This window comes from Myotis myotis, unplaced genomic scaffold (genome assembly GCF_014108235.1).
Source record: "Myotis myotis isolate mMyoMyo1 unplaced genomic scaffold, mMyoMyo1.p scaffold_m19_p_1, whole genome shotgun sequence".
In the NCBI taxonomy this organism is placed as follows: Eukaryota; Metazoa; Chordata; class Mammalia; order Chiroptera; family Vespertilionidae; genus Myotis; species Myotis myotis.
This window is the reverse complement of record NW_023416313.1, coordinates 76,307,276-76,329,574: the sequence shown is the minus strand read 5'-3', so window position 1 is coordinate 76,329,574 and position 22,299 is coordinate 76,307,276. Positions and strand designations below refer to the sequence as shown.

Sequence of the window (22,299 nt, the reverse complement as noted above, 5' to 3'; positions counted from 1 at the left end):
TTATTCCATTGTAAGAATATATTACAATTGAGTTTTCCATTCTTTTATTGATGGACATTACGTTGCTTCCACTTTCTCAATGTCACCAACAGTGCTTTACTGAATACACTGTAAAAATCATCTGCGTATCTTTAGTTTTACTAGATATGGCCAAACTGTTCTCCCAGTGACTGCCCAAACGGATCCTCGAATAAGCAGTGTGAGAGGGCCTGGTCGCCCACCCAGGCCAGCAGAGGCATTGCAGGGCTTCATTCTGCCGTTCTGATGGATGTGAAATGTTCCTTACAGGGGCTTTGATTTCCATTTCCCTCACTGTTCTTTCAACTTAGAAAGTGAACCAGGCAACTGATTGGTCTAGTTCAGTGGTCGGCAAACTCATTAGTCACAGAGCCAAATATCAACAGTACTTCTTCAAAATAGACTCGCCCAGGCCGAAAACCGACTTCTGCGCATGGGCCACGAAGTCTCTTTTTAAAAAAAAAATATATTTCATTGATTTTTTACAGAGACGAAGGGAGAGGGATAGAGAGTCAGAAACATCGATGAGAGAGAAACATCGATCAGCTGCCTCTTGCACACTCCCTACTGGGGAAGTGCCTGCAACCAAGGTACATGCCCTTGACCAGAATCGAACCTGGGACCCTTTAGTCCGCAGGCCGACGCTCTATCCACTGAGCCAAACCGGTCAGGGCTGGGCCACGAAGTTTCAATCGCACTGTACATGCGCCCGCATGTGGTATTTTGTGGAAGAGCCACACTCAAGGGGCCAAAGAGCCGCATGTGGCTCGCGAGCCGCAATTTGCCGACCATGGGTCTAGTTGTAGCTGGAGCTGCCACGGGGAAAAGGAGAATTACTACACGGTAAGATGTCACTCTGAACTTCTTGATGCCTAAAAACACAGACTGAGGCTTCATTTTCAGCCAAGGTACTCAGGCTCTGCCACTGCTGCTCCAAGCTAAGCTACACTCACAGTGGCATTTCTGTAGAACAACTGTTATAATTAAGATGGTAATTTAACAATCAGGAAGTTTTGTTCTCATGGGACTTCAAATAAAAACCAACAGGTAACAAGAGGGAGTAAAACAACAATTACAGACTCTGAATGAGTAGCAGACACGGTACTTTTAAAACCATTCTAAGTTTGAATGCTATACAACAGGCTAAAAACTTTAGTCTACAACTGCATTACACAAGAATTTTTTGGTAGGATTACTCTGCCCAGACCTTTAGGAAAAAACCATTTTAGTAAGTCTACTCATAAAACTGCTCTCTTTATGATAAAGATAACTTTAACTAATAGGGTTTTTCCACAGCATAAAGCGTTTAAACCTGGAATTCAGAGCAGGTTTCACTTTGACTAGAAAATAGAATTCTTAATCAAATATATTACTGAGTGTACCAACGTGTCTATAATCAGATTTGTGGTCAAAGGCTAATTCACATTTGCATTTCCAAAGATCACTGTAAGATATAGGACTTTACATATTAAAAACATATTATTCACAACCAGTTATTCAAACACAGGGGGTTTTAAAAAAACGATTCAAAAGCCCACAGGGATTTAAGTATAAACCACTACGGTAAAAATGCAAGTGAAACTGACATAAAATGTAAAAAGGGAATGTCCGATAATTATTACTTTCAACTCCTTCTTTTTCTGCATGATTTTTCATGATACAGTCTTAAATGGGCTCATAATTTCTTATTAGCACATGGACCCTTTTCCTGTAGACCAAGGGAACTGTCTAGAGCTACTGACCAAAAAGCAGAAAAGAAGAGGCACAAAGAATTTAACTTAGAAAAAAACACACAGTTTTATAACGTTATCCATTAATAAGCAGCAACAGAGTACAAGAGAATAGGCTCAAAGCTGAAATATTCACATATTGACCTAAAAATATATTCATGTCTCCACTCATAACAACAAATTGGGAAGTGACAGAGCGCCCTAAAATGGGTTCATTTACCTGTGGTTTCCAGGTGAGGGAATAGACAATGGTCATGAGGTATTTTCTCAACAGGCACTGTGGATGTCAATCTGTTGATAAAGAAAACAAAACTCTCATGGGTTCACACTGTATGGAAAACCATTGCATTCCAAAGTCTTTTGACAACTTAAAGCGACTATTAGAGAAATCCAAGCTAGGAGTCTAGTAAGATAGGATGTGTGCATCTAGGAGCAACCTCACTAAGAATATATAAAAAGATGATTTAGATTGTGCTCAAATTCTTGTAATAACCCTAAGACACCTCACCCTTGAGTGGTCATCACTGATTAATGAGGTTCTTCTGGGTCACTCCTGGGCTGGTCTTTTGTTATAGAATTATAATAATGTCCTTAATGATATTTTAGACATGAAGAAACATCAACTTACACTGACTTTAATGAAAGTCAGATTTCTCTCTAATGTCTAATTGAAAACCACTTCTGCTGACCTTTGGTTTTGGGTGACTGTGTTTGTGTAGGTCATGGCCACACTGAGAACAAGACTTTCAAAGAAAACCCATCAATGATGGTTCTTAAAATGTGCAGTAGGCTTATTCTAAGATAAAAGTCTACATTCTAGTTCAGTAAAAAGTTGCTGAATAAATACAAAGCGATGTAGCCTTAGGGGAAAAAAGAACGGGTTTCACAGGGCATCTAGGTTGGCTGGGTAGAAAACACACTTGAAAAGCTACATAAAGTTGAAGTAAACCAATAGGAGAGATATAAGTTGGGTCGTCTATGGCACTGGTTCTCAAAGTGGGGGCCTCCAAACTGGCAGATCAGTGTGACCTGGGAACTTGTTAGACATGCTGAGTGGGTGTTTTGGAGATGGGCGCCTAGCTGCCTGTGTTTGACGAACAGTCTGGTGACTGATGCAAAGAAAGGGTGAAACCCGCCGATCCACGGACTGCACATTTAGGAGTTGGGTATTCAAATATGGATTCAATGATGAAACCATTATTTTATTATTTATTCTCTATTTCAATGTTGGAGTCACATTATTAACTTGATACACTGTTTAGAAATGAATGTGCAAGAAATTCTGTTATCCACATTTCAATAACAATGCAGCTATTATTCAATTTCATTTTATTTAAATTTAAACATGAAAAACGCGGTTTTTAATTTCATTTCCATCTGTAGATTAAAAAAACAGAAAGGCTTGGCAAGGGATATGTATGTTAGTATATTTTAGATATTTTCCAATATATAAAACTGTTACCCCCAGTTACAAGTTTCCAAAAACATACTGCTGGCATCTGCACAGGATGCCCAAATACCCTTTTTCCTCATAAAATTTCAACTGAAATGTGAGATAATCTATACTTATTCAATAATATAGGACCTATGAATTTTATACACTGAATCCAATTTAACTGTCCTAAAAACGCTGAGAAATAGGTATTTTTACAATTGAGATGAAAAAAAAATTAAAGCAACTTGCAAAAGTACACCCAGTTGGGAGGTGGCCAAGCTGGGCAGCAGCCCTGAAGTCTCTCTCAGCAGGCTCAGCCATAACTAGTGGCGGGGAGCATAGTAGGTGGGGCTTTGTGGCCTCTAGGGCATTAAGAACCACTATCACAGAGAGCCATCTATATATATAAAGAGCCAGGGGCTGTCACATCCAAAACAACAGAACAGATGACTGAACAGACTGAGTGGGGCAACCAGGCCAGCAAGGGGGTTAGTGAGGGACAACCAAAGGACTGAACAAGCAGGCTGCGTGGGGCAACCAGGCCAGCAGAGGGGGGTAGTGAGGGGCAACCAGGCTGGCAGGGGGGCAGTGAGGGGCAACCAGGCTGGTGGGGGGGGGGGGGGGCAGTTGGGGGCAACCAAGTCTGTGGAAGGGGGGGCAGTTAGGGGAGATCAGGTCAGCAGAGGGGGGCAGTGAGGGGCAACCAGGCTGGCAGGGGGAGCAGTTGGGAGTGACCATGCTGGCAGGGGAGGCAGTTAGGGGCGACCAGGCTGGCGGGGGGGGGGGGGGGGGGGGTTGGGGGCAACCAGATTGGTGAGGGGTGGGAGCAGTTGGGGGTGTCCAGGCCAGCAGGGGGGATAGTTAAGGGAGATCAGGTCAGCAGGCAGAGGCATTTAGGGGTGATCAGGCTGGCAGAGGGGCCAGTTAGGGGCAATCGGGCAGGCAGGCAGGTGAGCAGTTAGGAGCCAGTGGTCCTGGATTGTGAGAGGCAGTCGGACATCCCCCGAAGGGTCCCGGATTGGAAAGAGTGCAGGCTCGGCTGAGGGGAACCCCGCCCCCCATGCATGAATTTCATGCACCAGGCCTCTAGTCACTAATAGTGAGAGAGACTAGGGCAGCCGTGGGCAAACTACGACCCACGGGCCAGATCCGGCCCGTTTGAAATGAATAAAACTAAAAAAAAAAAAAAAAAAAAAAAAAAGACCGCACCCTTTTATGTAATGATGTTTACTTTGAATTTGTATTAGTTCACACAAACACTCCATCCATGCTTTTGTTCGGGCCCTCCGGTCCAGTTTAAGAACCCATTGTGGCCCTCGAATCAAAAAGTTTGCCCACCCCTGGACTAGGGTGTCCTTCCGGTATACTAAAGTGGAATCAAAGTGAGAATTACAATTTGGAGTAGAAGTTCCTTCAGAAGCACGCCCTGTGCCTTGCACAAAATAGGTGCACAGTAAATCACAGATATATTTTACTGTCATCTTTACTACTGTGCTATGTGTTAGACTAACTCTAATAACAACAGCCATGCTTCCCATCCTCTATAAAGATACTCCATAGTTTATCAGTTCATTTTTGAAAACTAAACAAGCAGAAAAACAAAAAAGAAAAACTTACTGTTTTTCTGGTTGCACAACTGCAATCTTTCTCTTCTGTTGTGCTGTAAAACAGGCAAAAAAAAATCAGCTTGGTTAACTAGTTGGGTAAAAGCATTTCAAAAAATGGCTTTAAAGCTGTTAGTTTTAAAGTAACAATTTAAATACTGAAAAGTTATTTCATTCATGCCACAATTTTATCTTAATTGCTTCAAGCATAAAATAGACTTTGACTTATCAGAAATGAGGTCTAAATAGAATTTAGTACATTTAATCTTATCACTACACACTGTCTATTTCACTTTAAAATGTGATTTAATAAGAAAGAAAAATAGCACACATATCATACCTCACATGAACACACCTGGTAAGATGAATTGTTGCAAGTACGATTATCCAGATGACTTTTTTCCCCAAAGAAAGTGTGATAAGTCAAATAATGTTACCATAACGGCTACTCCCAAATTAGGATTAGAGGCATGTTCTTAAACTAAAACATTTTATTATTGAAAGAAGGGTTGGTATCTACCAAATGTGTCTATGAAATAGTAACATAAAGCAGTCAATAATAATTTTTTTGAAAAGAACATTTCCCTTTCATATTTATAATTGATTAGAACCACCTTAACAAAGACAGATCAGAGCTTTTGGCATCTATTTTGGTACAAATATTCCTGAAATTTCCAACATAAGCATAAATTAATCCCAACAAAACCTCTGAAGCTGTTGAGAGTTGGTGGGTTTAGGCTTAGAGGGAAAAATAAAAAACAATGACTTGAGATTGAAATAATTATCCTGGGCTCAAAATTTTAGAAATATTTTAAAGTGAGGGTAATATATTACTCTCATTAGCTCAGTCTCACTGAACAGTATGATATCTGAGAGATAAGAATCCTTTAAAATTCATTTTGCCTACAATCAGAGCTACGTTCTTTATTTCACATAGTGTCCTACCCTAGTCTTGATGAATATCGATTAGGAGGACTCTAGCTAAGTTCCCTTCAAAATCTGTTGACATCAGGAAACATCAGGAAATAAAAGGCCAACTGTGAGATGGAACTTTCTCTGTAGCAATGCTCTGAAATTCTACATAAGTGATCCGCATGTACATTTAGTGTACATGTAATATACACTCAAGTGTACTGCTAGAAAGAAGTAAAGCTATCGTATAAATTACATTTTAAATACAAGAAATATAATCTGTGTCATAAAAATTAAAACCCCTTAGCTTAAAGAACCAAAATTTTAAATAATATTTTTGATACACCTATTGTAGAATATTTAATGCCAAGGGTTTATTAGGTTTGAAGATTTTCAAATGGTACCTTTTCAATATAATGACCTATTATTATAAAAATGTACCTTAAAACACACTGTTGTACATGCAGGATGTCCCCAAAGAAAGTATGCACACTTTAGCAGGTGACAGCTCAATTTTCAAAATCAAATGTTATTTTAATAAACACTGCCTTTATAATTATTTGCAATGTGTGTATACATTTTTTGGAACACCCTATATTTAAGCGTGTGTATTGTGGGATTGGTTAACCACTAATATTGTTTTTCCCCCCACTAGTATTGTTTTAAGTTGGTACTGGATGTAATGTAATGCTCTTTTCAAAGTACAGTTGAAATCTCACTGGTCAATTAGTGCTAATAGTAGTTAAGAGTTTATATCTATGTCACTAAATTATTGGGACCAATTATGTATGGCTCCTTTGGGATAAACCTCATGAGAAAATGTAGTCCTTTCTCAGATATGCTAATATAAAAATATAGTAGTTAGTCTAATTTTTTTTAATAAACATAATGAGCTGTATACAAAACAGAGAGAAGATTCCAGATATTTATTTTTGCCTCTCTGTGACCTTCAATTATCCCGTCATTGTGACTTAGTTTATCAATCTGTGAAATGTTCATCTCATGCACTTAAAGAATAAATGAGATTTAAAAAATCGGTGCTTTGTGGGAAATTTAAAACCTTTTCTTTGTTTACAACTTGGCTATACTATCTTAACAAAATTGCCTATTTATTCATGCCAACCCTGGAGGTTATCCATCTGGGCTCCAAACTAGGCCATACTTACGGACTATTTTGTGAGGTGTAGTCAAAGGGTAAGAATTCGCTTCACACCAGCCCACTGGGAAGATGTCCATGGATTCAACATCAACAATAAACTCTGGAGCAGGAGTCTGCAGACCTGCATTGAAAAGTTAAGACAATAGGTACAAACAGGTTCTACCAAAAAAGACACTGAAGAAGAAAGGAAAATACTGAGCATCCCTGAGACTGAGGAAAATATACTCCTGGATATTAAACACAAAACTGACAATAGCCTTACGACAGACACAAATGCCTGAAATATAAAACAGCAAGAGCACAAGGGGTTCAAATAGGGTGGGGGAGAGGGTGGAAAGGAGAGATCTTCGGACTGAAAATGGGAGGAGGAAGTAACCCAGAAACAATGGCATCAAAGCCAGAAAAGCTAGAAAAGGGAACAAGTCTCTTCCTTTCCTAAGAACAGCTTTGAAATTAAAGAAATGTGGCTGAGCTTCAGGTTTGTGGCCACAGGGCACACCTTTAAGCCACCAAGACATTCTTCACCCAGCACCAAGCAAAGATCAGCCTTTAGCTAATGAAAGTTAAACATGACTTTCTCTATAACACCAATTATGAGCAGTGAAAACAGATGACACAATTTCTCTAGGGAACATGTTCCTTTATAAGTTTGTTTGGAGTTGATTATTTTGAACTCAGTTTGCGGTTTGCAGACTTTGGCCATGTCACACCACAGTCTGTATGTAGTATTGTCTTTTTAGTGGGGATCTGCCTACTTCCTGTTTCATAATAATAATAACGCCCTGTGATAAATCAGCATCATAGTGGAGCCTCTGAAAAGGAGGAGAGATCTGGATGCAATGCCTGCATTAGATAAAGTTTCAAGGAGCTCTAGCTACTGAGAGAATAAAATTAGAATCCAGAAAACTAGTGAAAAGAAGAAAATTCTACTCTGAATCAGTAGTCCTTTAAAAAAAAAAAAACACTCTGAGAGAAGATACTCTTGAACCAAGAATCAAAAGATAAGGGATCTATAAATAGAGAGTGACTAATGGGCTCTGACCACTTAAATCTTACTTTGCTTTGGTTTCTTCACTGAGAACCAAGATGAAAATAACACAGTAGAGCCTCACACACATCCAGGTCATCACACGACATCTGATGATTTTTTAATCATATCACCTCAAAAACTTAACTTCCTAAAGCTAAATACCAGCAAACACAAAATGTGAGCTACAGTTATAATGATTCCCAACTTCTCAAATCTCATTCTAGAGTAGACATTGTGAAAACAGAGTATGTTATTTGATCAGTGGAGGTTCCCAATTAAGTGTCAAATCAAGATAGTGATGCATATAGTGCAATCTGAATGCAGATTCTGGTATATGTGAGCACTGAAAACAGATTCGTAGACACACATATTATCATTGCTATTAGTCACTTTAAACTTTTGATTTGTTCTCAAAGAAAGCAATTACTGTTATTATCAATCTTAACCTACTTTTTGCTTAATTCTCCTATAATTTAAAAGATATATGCTAAATAAATGCAATCATGTTTTAGGGATTACTTTGGAATAGAAATCATTTGTCTCATACAACTCAACTGTGAAAATTAATAAACAGAAACCTCATTTAAATTTTGTAATTAATTTGAGAGAGAGAAAGAAAGAGAAGCGTGTATTTGTTGTTCCACTTGTTTATGCATTCGTTGGTTGATTCTCGTATGTGCCCTGACCAGGACGAACCTGAAAACTTGGCATATCCAGATGACACTGTAACCAACTGAGCTACCTGGTGAGGGCAAACAGAAACCTCATTTAGAATGGAGGTTAGAAGAGAGAACTCTCACCCAAGTGTCACTCAATATGCACTCACTGCTGATCCCAAAGGAAGAGAGCTACCTGCATCTGACAGTAAGTGGTACTACTGTACCACCTCACAGGAAGAAGCGTCTTCCTTGCCCAGTAACAGCTCAGCCCATGAGAGACCACCGCAACTCAGTCAATGAGAAGTCACTATACTTGAATTTTCAGTTGCCTCCAATGGACTCTTCCTTTACAACAGCCCCTCCCAACTCCATAAATATTTCTCTCCTTTGTTTCTGAACTTCCATGGTGTGCCATTAGGCCACATATCCAGAATTACAATTTTTTGTTGTTCCCAAATAAGCCCATTTTGATGAAGAAATATCTGTCTATTTGTTCAAGGTCAACACAATCAATATTTAACCTATTTGTCAAATAAGTAACAAGACATCCCAAACAAACAAAAGGTAAAGAAACTCTCCAAGTAGCTCAAAGGTGGAAGTGATTTTTCTTGTCCCCAAGGGCACACAATTCTCCAGAGGTTGCAATGAAGAGGGTTGTTGGGTTATTTCCCCGTTACACAGGGGATGAAGATGTTCTAGTCTTCAAACTCACAAAAATAGTGTGTGTTTCTCAGTTACTCAACAATTTTGCTCACAAATTGAATTCAGCTGCTAGATATGTTTCTATTTCCATATTTACGTTTAGGTACAAATGACATTTTCAAGGTCAAAGTGGCATAAACTGAACTTTATAGCTTATTCCTTCCTGAATTATGACTTTTGTCTTCCAATGTTCTGCTAATTCAAACATCACATCATATTAATGCTTTAATATATACACTCTGTAACAATGTATACATTAATACATTTCTAAGGCTGTCTTTACAGTACTTTAAAATTCTTTGATCATGCTTTCCATTCAATTAAGCAAATATTTATGAGCTGCAATGTGTCAGCTACCATATCCTCAAGAAAGTTATAGTCCTGTCTTCCTTCCACCCCCAAATCTAGCCCATTAAGGCAAAAATTAATGGAAAAGTGGGTTCTTTGTCATCCAGGGAAGATTTCCAATCCTGTTCTGAATGATGGTACCAATTCTTTATTTCTCTTTATCAACCTTGTGAATCTGGATACATCTGGCTGGACTCGGAATAGTTTTTTAGAACATAATTTCTTATAATCCATTAAAAATGTATACGGTGCTCTTTTCTTGATTATTCTAGGATTGCCAAAACCACGTATGCAAAGCAAGATGCTCCAGTAAGGACCGCTGTAACATATTTATCATTTCACAGGAAAATCTCGTATAAATGACACAAGACCATGGCTCAATCTCTGAGTTTATTTCTGCGGCATCAAGTCAGTATGGACTATACTTATTTGTTCTTATCCAGATCCTTCATTTAAAAAAAACTTCAGGAAGCCTAAACCTCCATCTATGGAGAAGAAATTAACTATCACACATCCATAAGATGGAATACCCTGCCGCTATGAAAACGTATAAGAAACCTCTTTATATACTTATATGTAAAATCATGTATGGATAGTTGAATACACAGTGTTTCGCAGGGTGCAGAATACTCTGTATACACAGTAGGCTACCATCTGTTTAAAAAAGAAAAATAACATATTTTTATATGTGCATGAAATAAATCTGGAAGGAAAAGCAAAATACTAATCCAGTGGGTGTCTGCTCAAAAAAGAACTGAGTGGCTGTAGGCTGAGGAGACAGGAGAGGTAGAGAGAATCTGACTAAAGATAGTTTCACTTATTTGGGGCCTTTGTGAATGAATTACTGATTTTACAATGACAACCTCACTATCATCACAATAACAACAACACAACACAAGATATTCAGAGAAGGAGGAGTATGGATACACCCTAGCATACATGAATACAGTATTGCCATATAGGTCAGATTAATGAAGGACAAACCTGTCCTTAAAAGGGAACAAAGCTAAACTAGGAATTATTTCACTGCTAAGAGGAGAAGGACTTTCCATACTCACAAAGCAATTGTACAAGCACCTAAATTTGTAAGAATCACTTTGGAACCTTAAAAACATATTGCAATTTGCTGTATCCAGAGACTGTGTCCTCAGACCAGAGGCTACCCTCCACTTCTACAAAACCCCACTTGCCCTTCTAATTACAGGGACTGTATCAGGGTTCAATCCAGCAGATGACTCCGGCCCTTGCCATTGACTGTGACCTATTCTACTCAGAACATCGGATGAAAGAAAGAGACGGTTTGTGATGACTCTGAAATCTTGGAAACACAGCCCTGTCACATTACATAATTGCTTCATTCCCAGCAAACTATGAAAGAGAACAAACATGGCGAGCACAGCAATAGCAGATGCTACTGGGGGACTGGAGACAAGAGGGATGTGAGGGAAGAGACTAAGAGCCAACTGTGAGAAAGATAATGTATTTTCATTGACTCCAGTATTAGAACTGGAACGACCCCTCCATCTCAGTTAAAAAGGAAACAAGTTCACCTTGTTCAGTGCCCTCATTAATAGTTAAAGGTCACACCAAATTGTGATGGGCTCAGCATGTGAGTAAGAGGTACAGCACTAGAAGGATGAAGAGCTGGTTGATTATGGTGAGCAAGCAAGAACTGGATGCTGGAAACCCCATGGGCCATCTGTCATGCTTCTTCCATTGTCAGATGCCCATCCAGGAGTAGGATTTTAGAGTATCCCTTTGTCAGCTCCGGAACTAAATTCCCAAGGAATAAAGAGAGGAGTGAGACTGTGGCTGGCAAGATCCAGATGTGATAGAATACAGACAACCTAAAGGAAAACAGCAGAAATAGAACTCAATGTGTGTGTGGCAAGAGAGACATATACACTCACAGGATTGCAAGTACAGCACTTTCTCAAGTATTTAATCCTCACCACAACCCTAAAAGATAGGGACAATTTTCATCCCCATTTTATAGATCAGTAAACTGAGGTGCAGAGAAAGATCAAACAGCCAGCAAGTGGCACACTCAGGTTTCCAATCCAAGTAGTCTAGTTCCAGAGCCTCAGAAAGCATATAAGGTGGGCAGCTTTCTCTTCCTCTCCCTTCTCTCCCCTCCCCTCCCCTCATCTCCCCTCTCCTCATCTTTCCTTTCCTCCCCTTCCCTCTCCTCTCCTCTCCTCCTGCGCTTATTGTTTCTGATTTATCTAGCAAGCCATATTCCTCTTAGGGCCCCATATCCCTTCTGCAGAATTCCATTACGAGGTAACCATTGCCACCTACCACAAAGGTGAAAAGCCAGATCTACCCTCTCTCTACAGGCAGATGATGTCAGGCTCAGACCTTTTGAACTAGAATGTGGTCAGTCAGAAGTCACAATCATCACAACGGCAGCTTGAAAGCCCAAACTTTGCTTTGGTTCCTGCTGCAAAGCCTCCTGGAACCTCCATCCAAAGGTCTTCCTCCCAGATTCCCATTTTGTTGCGATAGCCAGAGCCAGTTCTGTTGATGGCTACCAAGTACCTGTCTAACTGCTCCATAGCTTGGGGGACAAAGCAGATTTGTTGTGACGAAGGCCTGCTCCCAGGGACAGCTCCTACTGCAGGGCCACCCTCTCTGACTGCAGGAAATTCTGCCCCATACCCTGATCTGCTGAAGCAGCTCCCCGCAACAGTGCCTCCTGCAGGCCATACCTCTTTAAAGGTTTTAACCCACCCACATTGACTAGAATGTGTAATTCTAGTGTAATTAGAATTGTGTAATTCTTTTCACATTTGCATTTCCCTTTGTTTCATTTTAGCAAGTCTCGCGAAATGCTTTTTAACCACCTGACTTTTTCACAAATCATGGGAAGGCTTAAGGGGCAGTTTTCTGCACCTGGTCTCCTAAAGAGAAGAGGTTGACTCACAAACGTTTTCTTTGAAACCTGCCACACTCTGCCCATTTGACCTCTTAGAGTCCATTACAAACTCCAGTGTGCGTGTGAATCACCTGGGGAGGGGACTTTAAAAGGCAGACCCCCAGGAATTACATTTTAGTAGGACTCCCGTTGATTGGTGGTTATAATATGGAAGGTAGTTTCCTGGTACTGAACCAAGCATATGGAAAAACTGACCAAGAAGCCTTCGGATTTTAGCTGACAAGTATAAAATACCTCTTGTCGTTTCAAAATTTGGTTCGCAAAACAACACTTCTTAAGGGGCTGCTGTATCTTACATCACTTTCTCATTAGGGACCACAGATTTTATTTATTTCTCATGTCGATTCAGCAAACACTGCATGAGCGCATGAACTCGTGTACAAACACTATGCTATGTGATAGGCTATAGGCGAGGATGGGAGCACAGCCCTGTGCAATGGCTCACAGAACCAATCACAGTACATTTCAGCATTTAATACCAAGAAGAAATGAGGTTTTAGGACCCACAGAACTTAAAAACTGGAGGTACAGAAACTGGAGGTAGAGTCCATTCTTGACTGACATCGCGGGCAAGAAAGCATAATCGGTATCTCAAGCAGAAAGGGACTGTAGGAGGAAACTAGGTGACTATAAGATCCTTGGGAGGGATGGATGACAGAGGTCCTGAGCCCCACAATGGACTATTTTAAGGCCACTGTGGCGTCCCATGGGCAGGAAGCCGTGATCTGTGGCCTGCCACTGGTTCCAGTCCCTCTCACAACTCCAGTTTGTGAGGAAACACTGGAACTGCTGCAGCACCCCCAGAGACCCTTGGAGCTTAGGAATAGAAATGGACGCACCAAGTCCAGCCGCTAACACTCCAGGGCCTTGCTTGCCAGCAGGAGCAGCAGCAGGGAGGTCGCCTCTGCTTCATTCTGCCCTTCGAAGCTCACATGAGTAGATACCAGCGGTGGAGCCTGTTTTGAACTCAGTGCGCTATCGTGTATGGGCATCTGGGAGTTAATTTTAAGGTCCCCAGCCCCTGCAGGCAGAGAGGAAAGTGGGCTGTGGTGCTGAGAGCCAATCAGCCATCCCAGCACCCCCTCTTTCCACTTAATTGTAAAAGAATCTGTGTTGTGTGGAAATCAAACATACAAGATCTTCGGTTCCATAATGAAATGTTGGAGGCTTATTCTCTTCAGCAAGTTAGCCAAGAAACAGTAAGTTTCATTTTTAACATTAAGTAACAAAGCAAGACATGCATTGTTAGCTCCGCTCACGTGTCGAGCATGTCAGTGGATAAACGGGAGGCATGTTCAGTAATGACTCACACACCTGATATGGCGGTGTCATGCCCCTTCCCCTTAGTAATTTCCTTTCCTATCTCCACTTTCCCCTCACATTCAGTCTTCCTCTTGTGAAGAAGTGTAATATACATTTCTATCCCTTGCTTTGGTTGTTTTTGTTTTAATGAAGATGTTTTCTTTATGTGTAAGTTCCTCCGCAGTCATGTGCAATTCCCCTAACCACTCCCCTGCCAGCCCAGTTGCCCCCAACTGCCCTCCCCTGCTGGTCCGGTCACCCCCAACTGCCCTCCCCTGCAGGCCTGGTCGCCCCAAACTGCCTTGCCCTCCTGGCCTGATCGCCCACAACTGCCCTCCCCTGCCAGCCATCTTGTGGCTGTGGGTGCCGCCATCTTTGAGGGCGTGGCAGTCAGTTAACATACTCCCTCCTTATTGGCTGTGGGCGCCACCATCTTTGAGGGTATGGCAATCAATTAGCATAGTCCTTCCTTATTGGCTGTGGGCGCCGCCATCTTTGAGGGAGTGACAGTCAATTAGCATATTCCCTCCTTATTGGCTGTGGGCGCCACCATCTTTGTGATGGTGTGAGGGTCAATTAGCATATCTTCTATTTATTAGATAGGATGCTCAGGCTGGTACACACGATTACCTAGAGCAGAGTATTACCATAGAGAAAGCACGACAATGTCCTTCTCAAAACACAAAGCCCCTTCATCAGAAACTGCCCTTGCTCACTATCAGCAGCTTGTGAGAGCTTGAGATTCTTTCCAAATATGCACCTAAAATAATATTACACAAATTTCATATATTTTATTCATTGCTCCCCCTTCAACATCGGCTCCTTTATAGACACTTAAAGAATGATCTGACTCCAAGAGAAGTGAAATATTAAATAAAAATCACCCTTTCAATGACCTACAAGTGGTCAATTAGCCATGTGTTGAAAATACTTCAAATCAATTTAATGCACAAATATAACTGATAAATTGTTATGAAGTACTTTATAAATTCAAAGTGTCGAATAAATGGTCTATAATCAGCATCACCATCATCATAAAAGTACTCAACAGGCACAAAGTGACCGTAGTGAATCGCTAACATTTTGTCCCCAGGACTGAGGAAAGAAAACACTATTACATAAAACTGAAATAATGAGAAATAAGTACCAGCAAGCTTGCTATTATATCAAACGGTAAATCTTCAGTAAGGGCCCAAACCAAAACCTAACAAAAACCCCACAAAATTTAAGACCATTCAAGGAGATTGAGTGGAATTTAATTTATCTGATGAGACAAATGCATAATTTTGACCAATAATTCCAGGTAGATGATAGTCAACAGATTGTTTAAATATTTTTCTTTAAATGTGCAAGGCCTGGAAAAATGGATAACTTACTTTCTGACCTGCTTCAGAAGACTAACTCATTACTACAGAATGGAAGCACTCTGAAGAATAAGCAAAAGAGCTGCCATGAACTGACTTGTATTTTTTTTGTTATAAATCCACAAATTTATATCCAAAGAAAAACAGCAATCTGAATATAAATAAATTATGACTGCCAAATAATTTTAACCACAATGTGCTAAATAATAATGATGATACATGGGCTCTGAACATTTCCATTTTTGTTTTCAAATTAACAATGTAAACAAGACTCCAATCTAGTGATATAGCTTAGCATAGTATTAGGTAGCATGTTCGATTAAGGATTCAAAATCATCCAAGAGCTCCTATTTTTCCAAGAGCAGTTGAATCAACTTTACATGTAGTAATGAAAATAAGGTCACACTATTCCTGTGGCTGCAGAAATATCACTATTATGCCTGTGTCTACCTTTTGGCTACTTCTACTAGAGGCCATTTTATTTGAAAAATAAAGCAATCAACTTTTTGAGAATTTCCTCTTATTTCAAACTAGAGGCCGAGTGCATGAATTCGTGCATGGTTGGGGTCCGGCTGGCCGGCCCAATTGGGATCGGGCTGGTGGGGGCAGGGAGGGGTCATGGGCAGTTGGCCGGCCGACCCCACCCCCAATCGAGGGCAGGGCCAGCCAGTGGGAGGGGCCACAGGTGGCCACACCCTGGGCGAACTCCTGGTTGAGGGGACAATTTGCATATTAGCCTTTTATTATATAGGATTGGAAATCTTAGACCATGGTAATGTTTTAAACTATTTTATGGGAATTAATGACACCTATGATGTTTAGCTAAAATCACTGCTCTCTACCCTTCCCACTCTCTTGAACTGTAATGTTGATGAGATGGTAGGCCTATCTAAAAACTTTCAATGCTTGTTAGACCTGCTTACTGATGAAATAAGGATGAAGATATTAGCAGCAATTCTATGACCTTCCAAACTTTCTAGTCCAATGGTAATACAAGCATGTTATAAGATCTAAAATATAGACCAGGAAAGCTAACATAACTTCATTATTCATATCTAGTCTTATTGTTTTTTCATAAACACTTTAAATAACTATTGAGTGCTGTGAAACTGAAAAACAAACAAACAAACAAACAAAAAACTCAAAGTATTTTAAATCACAGAAAGATGGGAAAAACTTGGAGATCAAATTCATTTCAACTCTTTCTCATTGAAAATATAACATCTATAAAATATAGTCTTTTATCTAAATTCAAAATCTGATCAAGGTTTGTTTACAAAGTATATTATTCTGTGAATTATCTGTATAATTGTAAATAAAATGTAGCTATAAAAAACAGTTTAAACACCAACAGGGATGGGCAAAAGTAGGTTTATAGTTGTGACTATACAGAACAGTTTATTCTTGTATTATTATTTATTAATTATTTTATTATTTATTTGTATTACAAGTATAAACCTACTTTTGCCCATGCCTGTATATTTGGGGAGAAAGTTGTCTCCATTTATTATTTTAAGGAAAAATTAAACAACTATGGAAGAAACCAAAATAAGGGTATTATTCACATTAAAATATACAATTCTATCCTCATAATAACCAAGACTTCATAATAACCAAGACCTCAAATACCAGTCTCAGCGACTCATATTAATTTAATTGTGACATTAGCTTTTATAATCATAGATGTAAAAAAGCCCACTGTGTTCCAAACATAATTATCACTCCAGCATCTCATTTCATGAAATTATTAAATTAAAATGAGAGCCTCTGTACAAATTTGTATTTGATTAGTATCACTTACTTGAGAACACTGAATAATGTAAGAGCTATTTAAGTAAAAGGAACACAAAAAGGACACTTCTGAGACATGCTGGATGGATCCTAAATTCTCCAGAATGGTTACAAAGCGGGCATACCTTCCAGGTGAAGCCACAGCAACCGCCCCTTCACCCTCACGACAGAGGCCACACAGAGCTCTCCTGGATTCCTGGGGTTTACGGCTTCAAGCTTCATGTTCTTTGTGAAACCCCGGCTGAATGATGTCTGAAAGAGAGAAATGACACTGAGCCATTGGTACCACAGCAAGACAGCGCGCAGCAACAAAGCTGGCCAACTGAGGAAGCAGACATGCACACGGGCACACGCACACGCACACGCACACGCACAGACCTTATTTATCAGACGAGCAGGCTGTTCCCATGTTTGTCTTTCCCACCTCTCATGGAGAAAGAACCATGCCTTCTTCATTTGTATCCTAGAAATTAGAGCTCTGCTTGGCACATAGCAGGTGCCTAATAATATGTGTTGAATGAGTGAGAGGATGAACACATGATCTCTTTCCAGCCACATATGCATCCTTACTTCTACAGATTCACTGAGATGCTAATCATTTCTTCTACTTCCCTAGATGCCTCACCAAGATCAGATCCTGGCACATTTGAGGTGTTAAGGACAGAGATCAAGTCTCTACCTTGAAGAGTGTCCTTTCGCGTGTCTCTCAGTGCAGGTGTACTGGTGATGAATTCCCAGAGTTTTCCTTTATCTGAAATTATCTTAATTTTTCCTTTCTGCTTTTTGCTTATTTTTATTTACTTTCTATATTCACATTTCAAAAATTTACATATAGAAAAATTCACTCTTTTTGGTGCAGTGCTCTACGAGGGCAAGGCTGTTAGGAGAACACATACAGTCGTATGGCCACAACCACAGTGGAGATACTGAGCAGTCCCTTCACCCCCAAAACCCCTTGCACTGGCCTTTCGGTAATCATTTCCTCCCAAGCTCCTGATTCGTGGACCACTGATCTGTTTTCTGCTCCTATAATGCCACCTTTTCCATAATGTCATATAAGTGAAATCATATACTACGTAGCCTTTGAGTCTGGCTTCTTTCACTAAGCAAACGGTATTTGAGCACCACTCACGCTATTGCATGAATCAGTAATTTATTCTGTGCTACTGCTGAGTAGTTTATGTAGATGTACCACAGTTTGTCCATCATTTACCAGTTGCAAGACATTTGAGTGGTTTACAATTTTTGGTGATTGTGAATAAAGCCACTATAAACATTTAAGCACATGTTGTTGTGTGAACACTAATATATTAGTCAGCTCCGGCTGCCATAAAATACCACAGACCTGGTAGCTTAAATAACAGAAATCTATTTTCTCACACTTCTGGGGACTGGAAGTCTGAGAACAGAGTGTCAGTGGAGTCAGTGGCATGCAAATGGCAGTCTTCTCCTTGTGTCTCCACCTGTTCTTTCCTCCAAGCTTGTGGTGTGTGCTCTTCTTATCGGGACACTGGATTAAGTCCCACCATATGACCTAATTTTACCTTAATTACCTCTTTAAAGACTCTAACTCCAAATACAGTCACATTCTGAGGTCCTGGGGTTAGGCCTTTAAAGCATGAATTTTGGAGGGACATAATGCAGCCTATAACACTGTTTTCATTTCTCTAGACACAGGATTGCTGGACCATATGGTAAATCTATAATAATAAAAGCATAATATGTTAATTAGACTGGACAGCCAAAGGACCTTCTGGACATCTTTCCAGACGATCTTCCAGATGAAGCCGGGGCTGCGAGGGCCAAGCCCCTTGCACGAATTTCATGCATCGGGCCTCTAGTGTACATATGTTTCTAAAAAACTGCCCCCCAAAACTGCCCAATTATTTTTGAATATATCATTTTGCATTCCCATCAGCAGTGTATACAGTTCCAGTTGCTAAACATCCTCCCAACTGATACTGCCAGTTTTTCAAATTTTAGCCATTCTTATAGGTAAGTCTAGTGGCATCTCACTGTGGCTTTAACATGTGTTTTCCCTATGACTAATGACATTGAGAAGTTTTCACTTTTGTCATTAGTATATCTTCTTTGTTGAAGTGTATTATTATTTTTTAAAATATATTCTTATTGATTTCAAAGAGGAAGGGAGAAGGAGAGAGAGAGAAACATCAATGCTGAGAGAGAATCACTGATCAGCTGCACACCCCCTACTGGGGATGGAGCCCGCAACCCAGGCATGTGCCCTTGACCAGAATCGAACCTGGACCCTTCATCCTCAGGCCGATGCTCTATCCACTGAGCCAAACAGGCTAGGGTGAAGAGTGTTGTTTTTACCTTCATTCTTGAAGTATATTTTTACTGGATATAGAATTGTAATTATTTTTTCTTGCAGCACTCTAAGGAAGTTGGTTCACACTCTTTTGGCCTCTGTTGTTTCTGATGAAAAGTTTGTTATTATTCAAACTGCCTTCCTCTATTTGAAATGTATTATTTTTCTCTGGACACTTTCAAGAGTTTTTTCTCAATGTTTATTGGTTATCAGCAATTTGACTATGTTGGGTTTCTTTGTATTTATGCTGCTTGGGGCTCATTAAGATTCCTGAAGCTGTAAATTTAGATCTTTCAGCTGCTTTGTTAATTAGGGATCACTATTTCTTCATATATTTTTTCCTTCCACTTCTGGGTCTCCAGTTCACATGAGATTTTCCCTCAGATCCTCGAGATTCTCTTCATCTTCCTCCCAACCCCATGCCAACTTTTTTCTCTGTTCTTCAGATAGAATAATTTCTGTTTTCAATATCATAAACTCTTTCCTTGCTCATATCTATTCTGCTATTAAGCCCTTTCAATGAATTTGCTTATTTCAGATATTGTATTTGTCAGTTTTAGAGTTTCCTTTTTTTATACTTCTACTTCTGTTTTGGCACTTCTTATCTTTTCATTCATTAGAAGAATATTTTCCTTAACATCAATGCTTCTAAAACTTTAGAGGGTATCAAAATCACTTGGAAAGCCTTTAAAAACATAGGACTGCTGGGCCTCATCCTAAAGTCTGTGATTCAGTTTATTTGAAGTAAGACAATTTGTATTTCCAACACAGTGATGCTGAAGGAGCCTTCGGACCACACTTTGGGATCCAATGCTTTCCACTACTGAGCTTAGTTATAATAGGGACTTTAAAATACTTGACTGCTACCAACATCTGAGTCATTTTGAATTTGGTCTCTGTTCATTGTCTTTTCTACTGAAAATGAGTCAGATTTTCCTATTTCTTCATGTGTTGAGCAAGTTTGGATTGAAACAGGGGTGGGCAAACTTTTTGACTTGAGGGCCACAATGGGTTCTTAAACTGGACCAGAGGGCCGGAACAAAAGCATGGATGGAGTGTTTGTGTGAACTAATATAAATTCAAAGTAAACATCATTACATAAAAGGGTACGGTCTTTTTTTTTTTTTTTTTTTTTTTTTTTTTTTTTTTTTTTTTTAGTTTTATTCATTTCAAACGGGCCAGATCTGGCCCGTGGGCCGTAGTTTGCCCACGGCTGGATTGAAATCTGGATGTTTTAAATGTTATGTCATAGGAACCCTGGATTGTGGCATATTACTCCCAAGAGTGCTGATTTTTCTGTTATAGCAAGCAATTAACTTGGTTGGTCTCAAACTACACACTTGTCTCTTGAGAAGCAGCTCAGATCTTAACTCACTTCTTTCATCCTTAACCCACTAGGCTGCTTGGAGTTTTCCTGGCAAATACATGGTTCAAGGATTTATACCCAGAATTTGTGGTTCCTCCTCCTGGCTCTCCCCTGTTTCTGATGCCTCTTACTTTCCAGTAGCTGTGGTTTCCTAAATTCTGTTATTGTGTTCTTATAATCACTTATAATCACTGTTTTAGTCATCTCATATGTTGTCACCTGTGGCTGACCTCAGGCCACTCATCTGAAAATTTGGGAATGATCACCCCACGGTCTTCTTTTTACTAAACACCTGCCTCCCTACCCCCAGTATCTGCCTGCTTTTGTTCCTGTTCCACATCCTGCAGTAGCTATTTTCATTCTGCCCAGTGTTTAGTTGCTCTCTGTAAGAGGATGGATTCAGTATGAGCTTAGCCATTACTGGAAGCAAAATTCACTTTTAAATAAATGTGATATACAAATTTCCAATCATCCACTTCTATAAATTTTAACCAGATATGACAATACCACATAAATATATATGTTTCAAAATATACAAACTGAGATAAACAAGTTCCTGTAAGTAACAGATTACATCTCTTTGTTACTGATGGAAGGAAACCAAGGTAACTCACATTTACATGTCTTTTTATATAAGTTAAGTTGTAATGAAAGTCTATCTCTGTGTAAACAGAACAAAATTATCCAATGTATGTTAAGAGACCAATTTGCTCTTTTCCTTTATATTTCCTTGGAAATAAGAATCAAAACTACTCTATCTGGGCTATTTTCCTACAAACCATCCTAACTTATCCACACATATTATGTATTGAGCTTCTTTCTGATAATACAACTTGATAGGCTGGCTGCCTGTAAAGTCTCTAAATAAGTTAAAATGCCATTTATCCTACTTAATAAGGGAAAGCTACAACCATATAACCTCCGTTTGAGGGTAATTTATAAAGGATCAATGGCAAAACCGTTACCTGTGAGTTTATTTTATGAAGCATTTGTCAATCCATTTCAGAACTGCCTGTGATTGTTAAACATCCTCAGGGAAATGTCATCCATGTATCCACTTCTAAACTACCTCTCCTCTGCTATACATGAGATGTATGATTAAAAAATGAACTCATAATAAGCATACTGAAGAGCACTGTAGCAAGCAACTAAAATTCAGCAAAGTACCAGTAATGCAACTCATATGTCAACAGGCAGATAACAATCCTGTCGATTAAATAAATGAGGAGGCAGAAAAAAGGGGTCATATTTGTAACAAGTGCATCCCTAATAAATACACCAATGTATTTCCTAGAACAGATGTAATCTGGGTGGCTAAATCCTAAAAGCTCAGAGGCCACCTGGGGATGTGGCTACTTGCTCCACTATTAAAATGCATTTGGACAACAGCTGCCTGAATGGGGGCAGAGGACAGATAAAAAGAAGCCTTGGTCTCGCAGAAAAAACTCCTCCTTAAATACAGGACTAGGGGACATGGGAGGATTTCCTTCCCAAAGCTGAAGAATCAAGGAAGGATTTTTATTCTTTTCAGGCAGAAAGCACAAAGTTAAGGGGTTTGAGGATAAGATGAAGTGTTTCCATGATCCTGAATGAAAGGCCAGAAGGCCAG

General features: G+C 39.7%; 1 protein-coding gene across 4 annotated transcripts in view; it reads right to left on the bottom strand.

The window, feature by feature from the left end:
- Nucleotides 1-22,299, bottom strand: part of SFMBT2 (Scm like with four mbt domains 2) — a 215,115-nt gene that overhangs the window by 31,320 nt on the left and 161,496 nt on the right. For all 4 annotated transcript variants that reach the window (XM_036341672.1, XM_036341654.1, XM_036341680.1 and 1 more), the window contains 4 exons: nt 17,118-17,244; nt 6,866-6,979; nt 4,801-4,843; nt 1,969-2,039 (listed from right to left, as the gene is read on the bottom strand). In XM_036341672.1, coding sequence (XP_036197565.1) covers nt 1,969-2,039; nt 4,801-4,843; nt 6,866-6,979; nt 17,118-17,244 — 355 coding nt within the window. The remainder of the gene's footprint in view (nt 1-1,968; nt 2,040-4,800; nt 4,844-6,865; nt 6,980-17,117; nt 17,245-22,299) is intronic.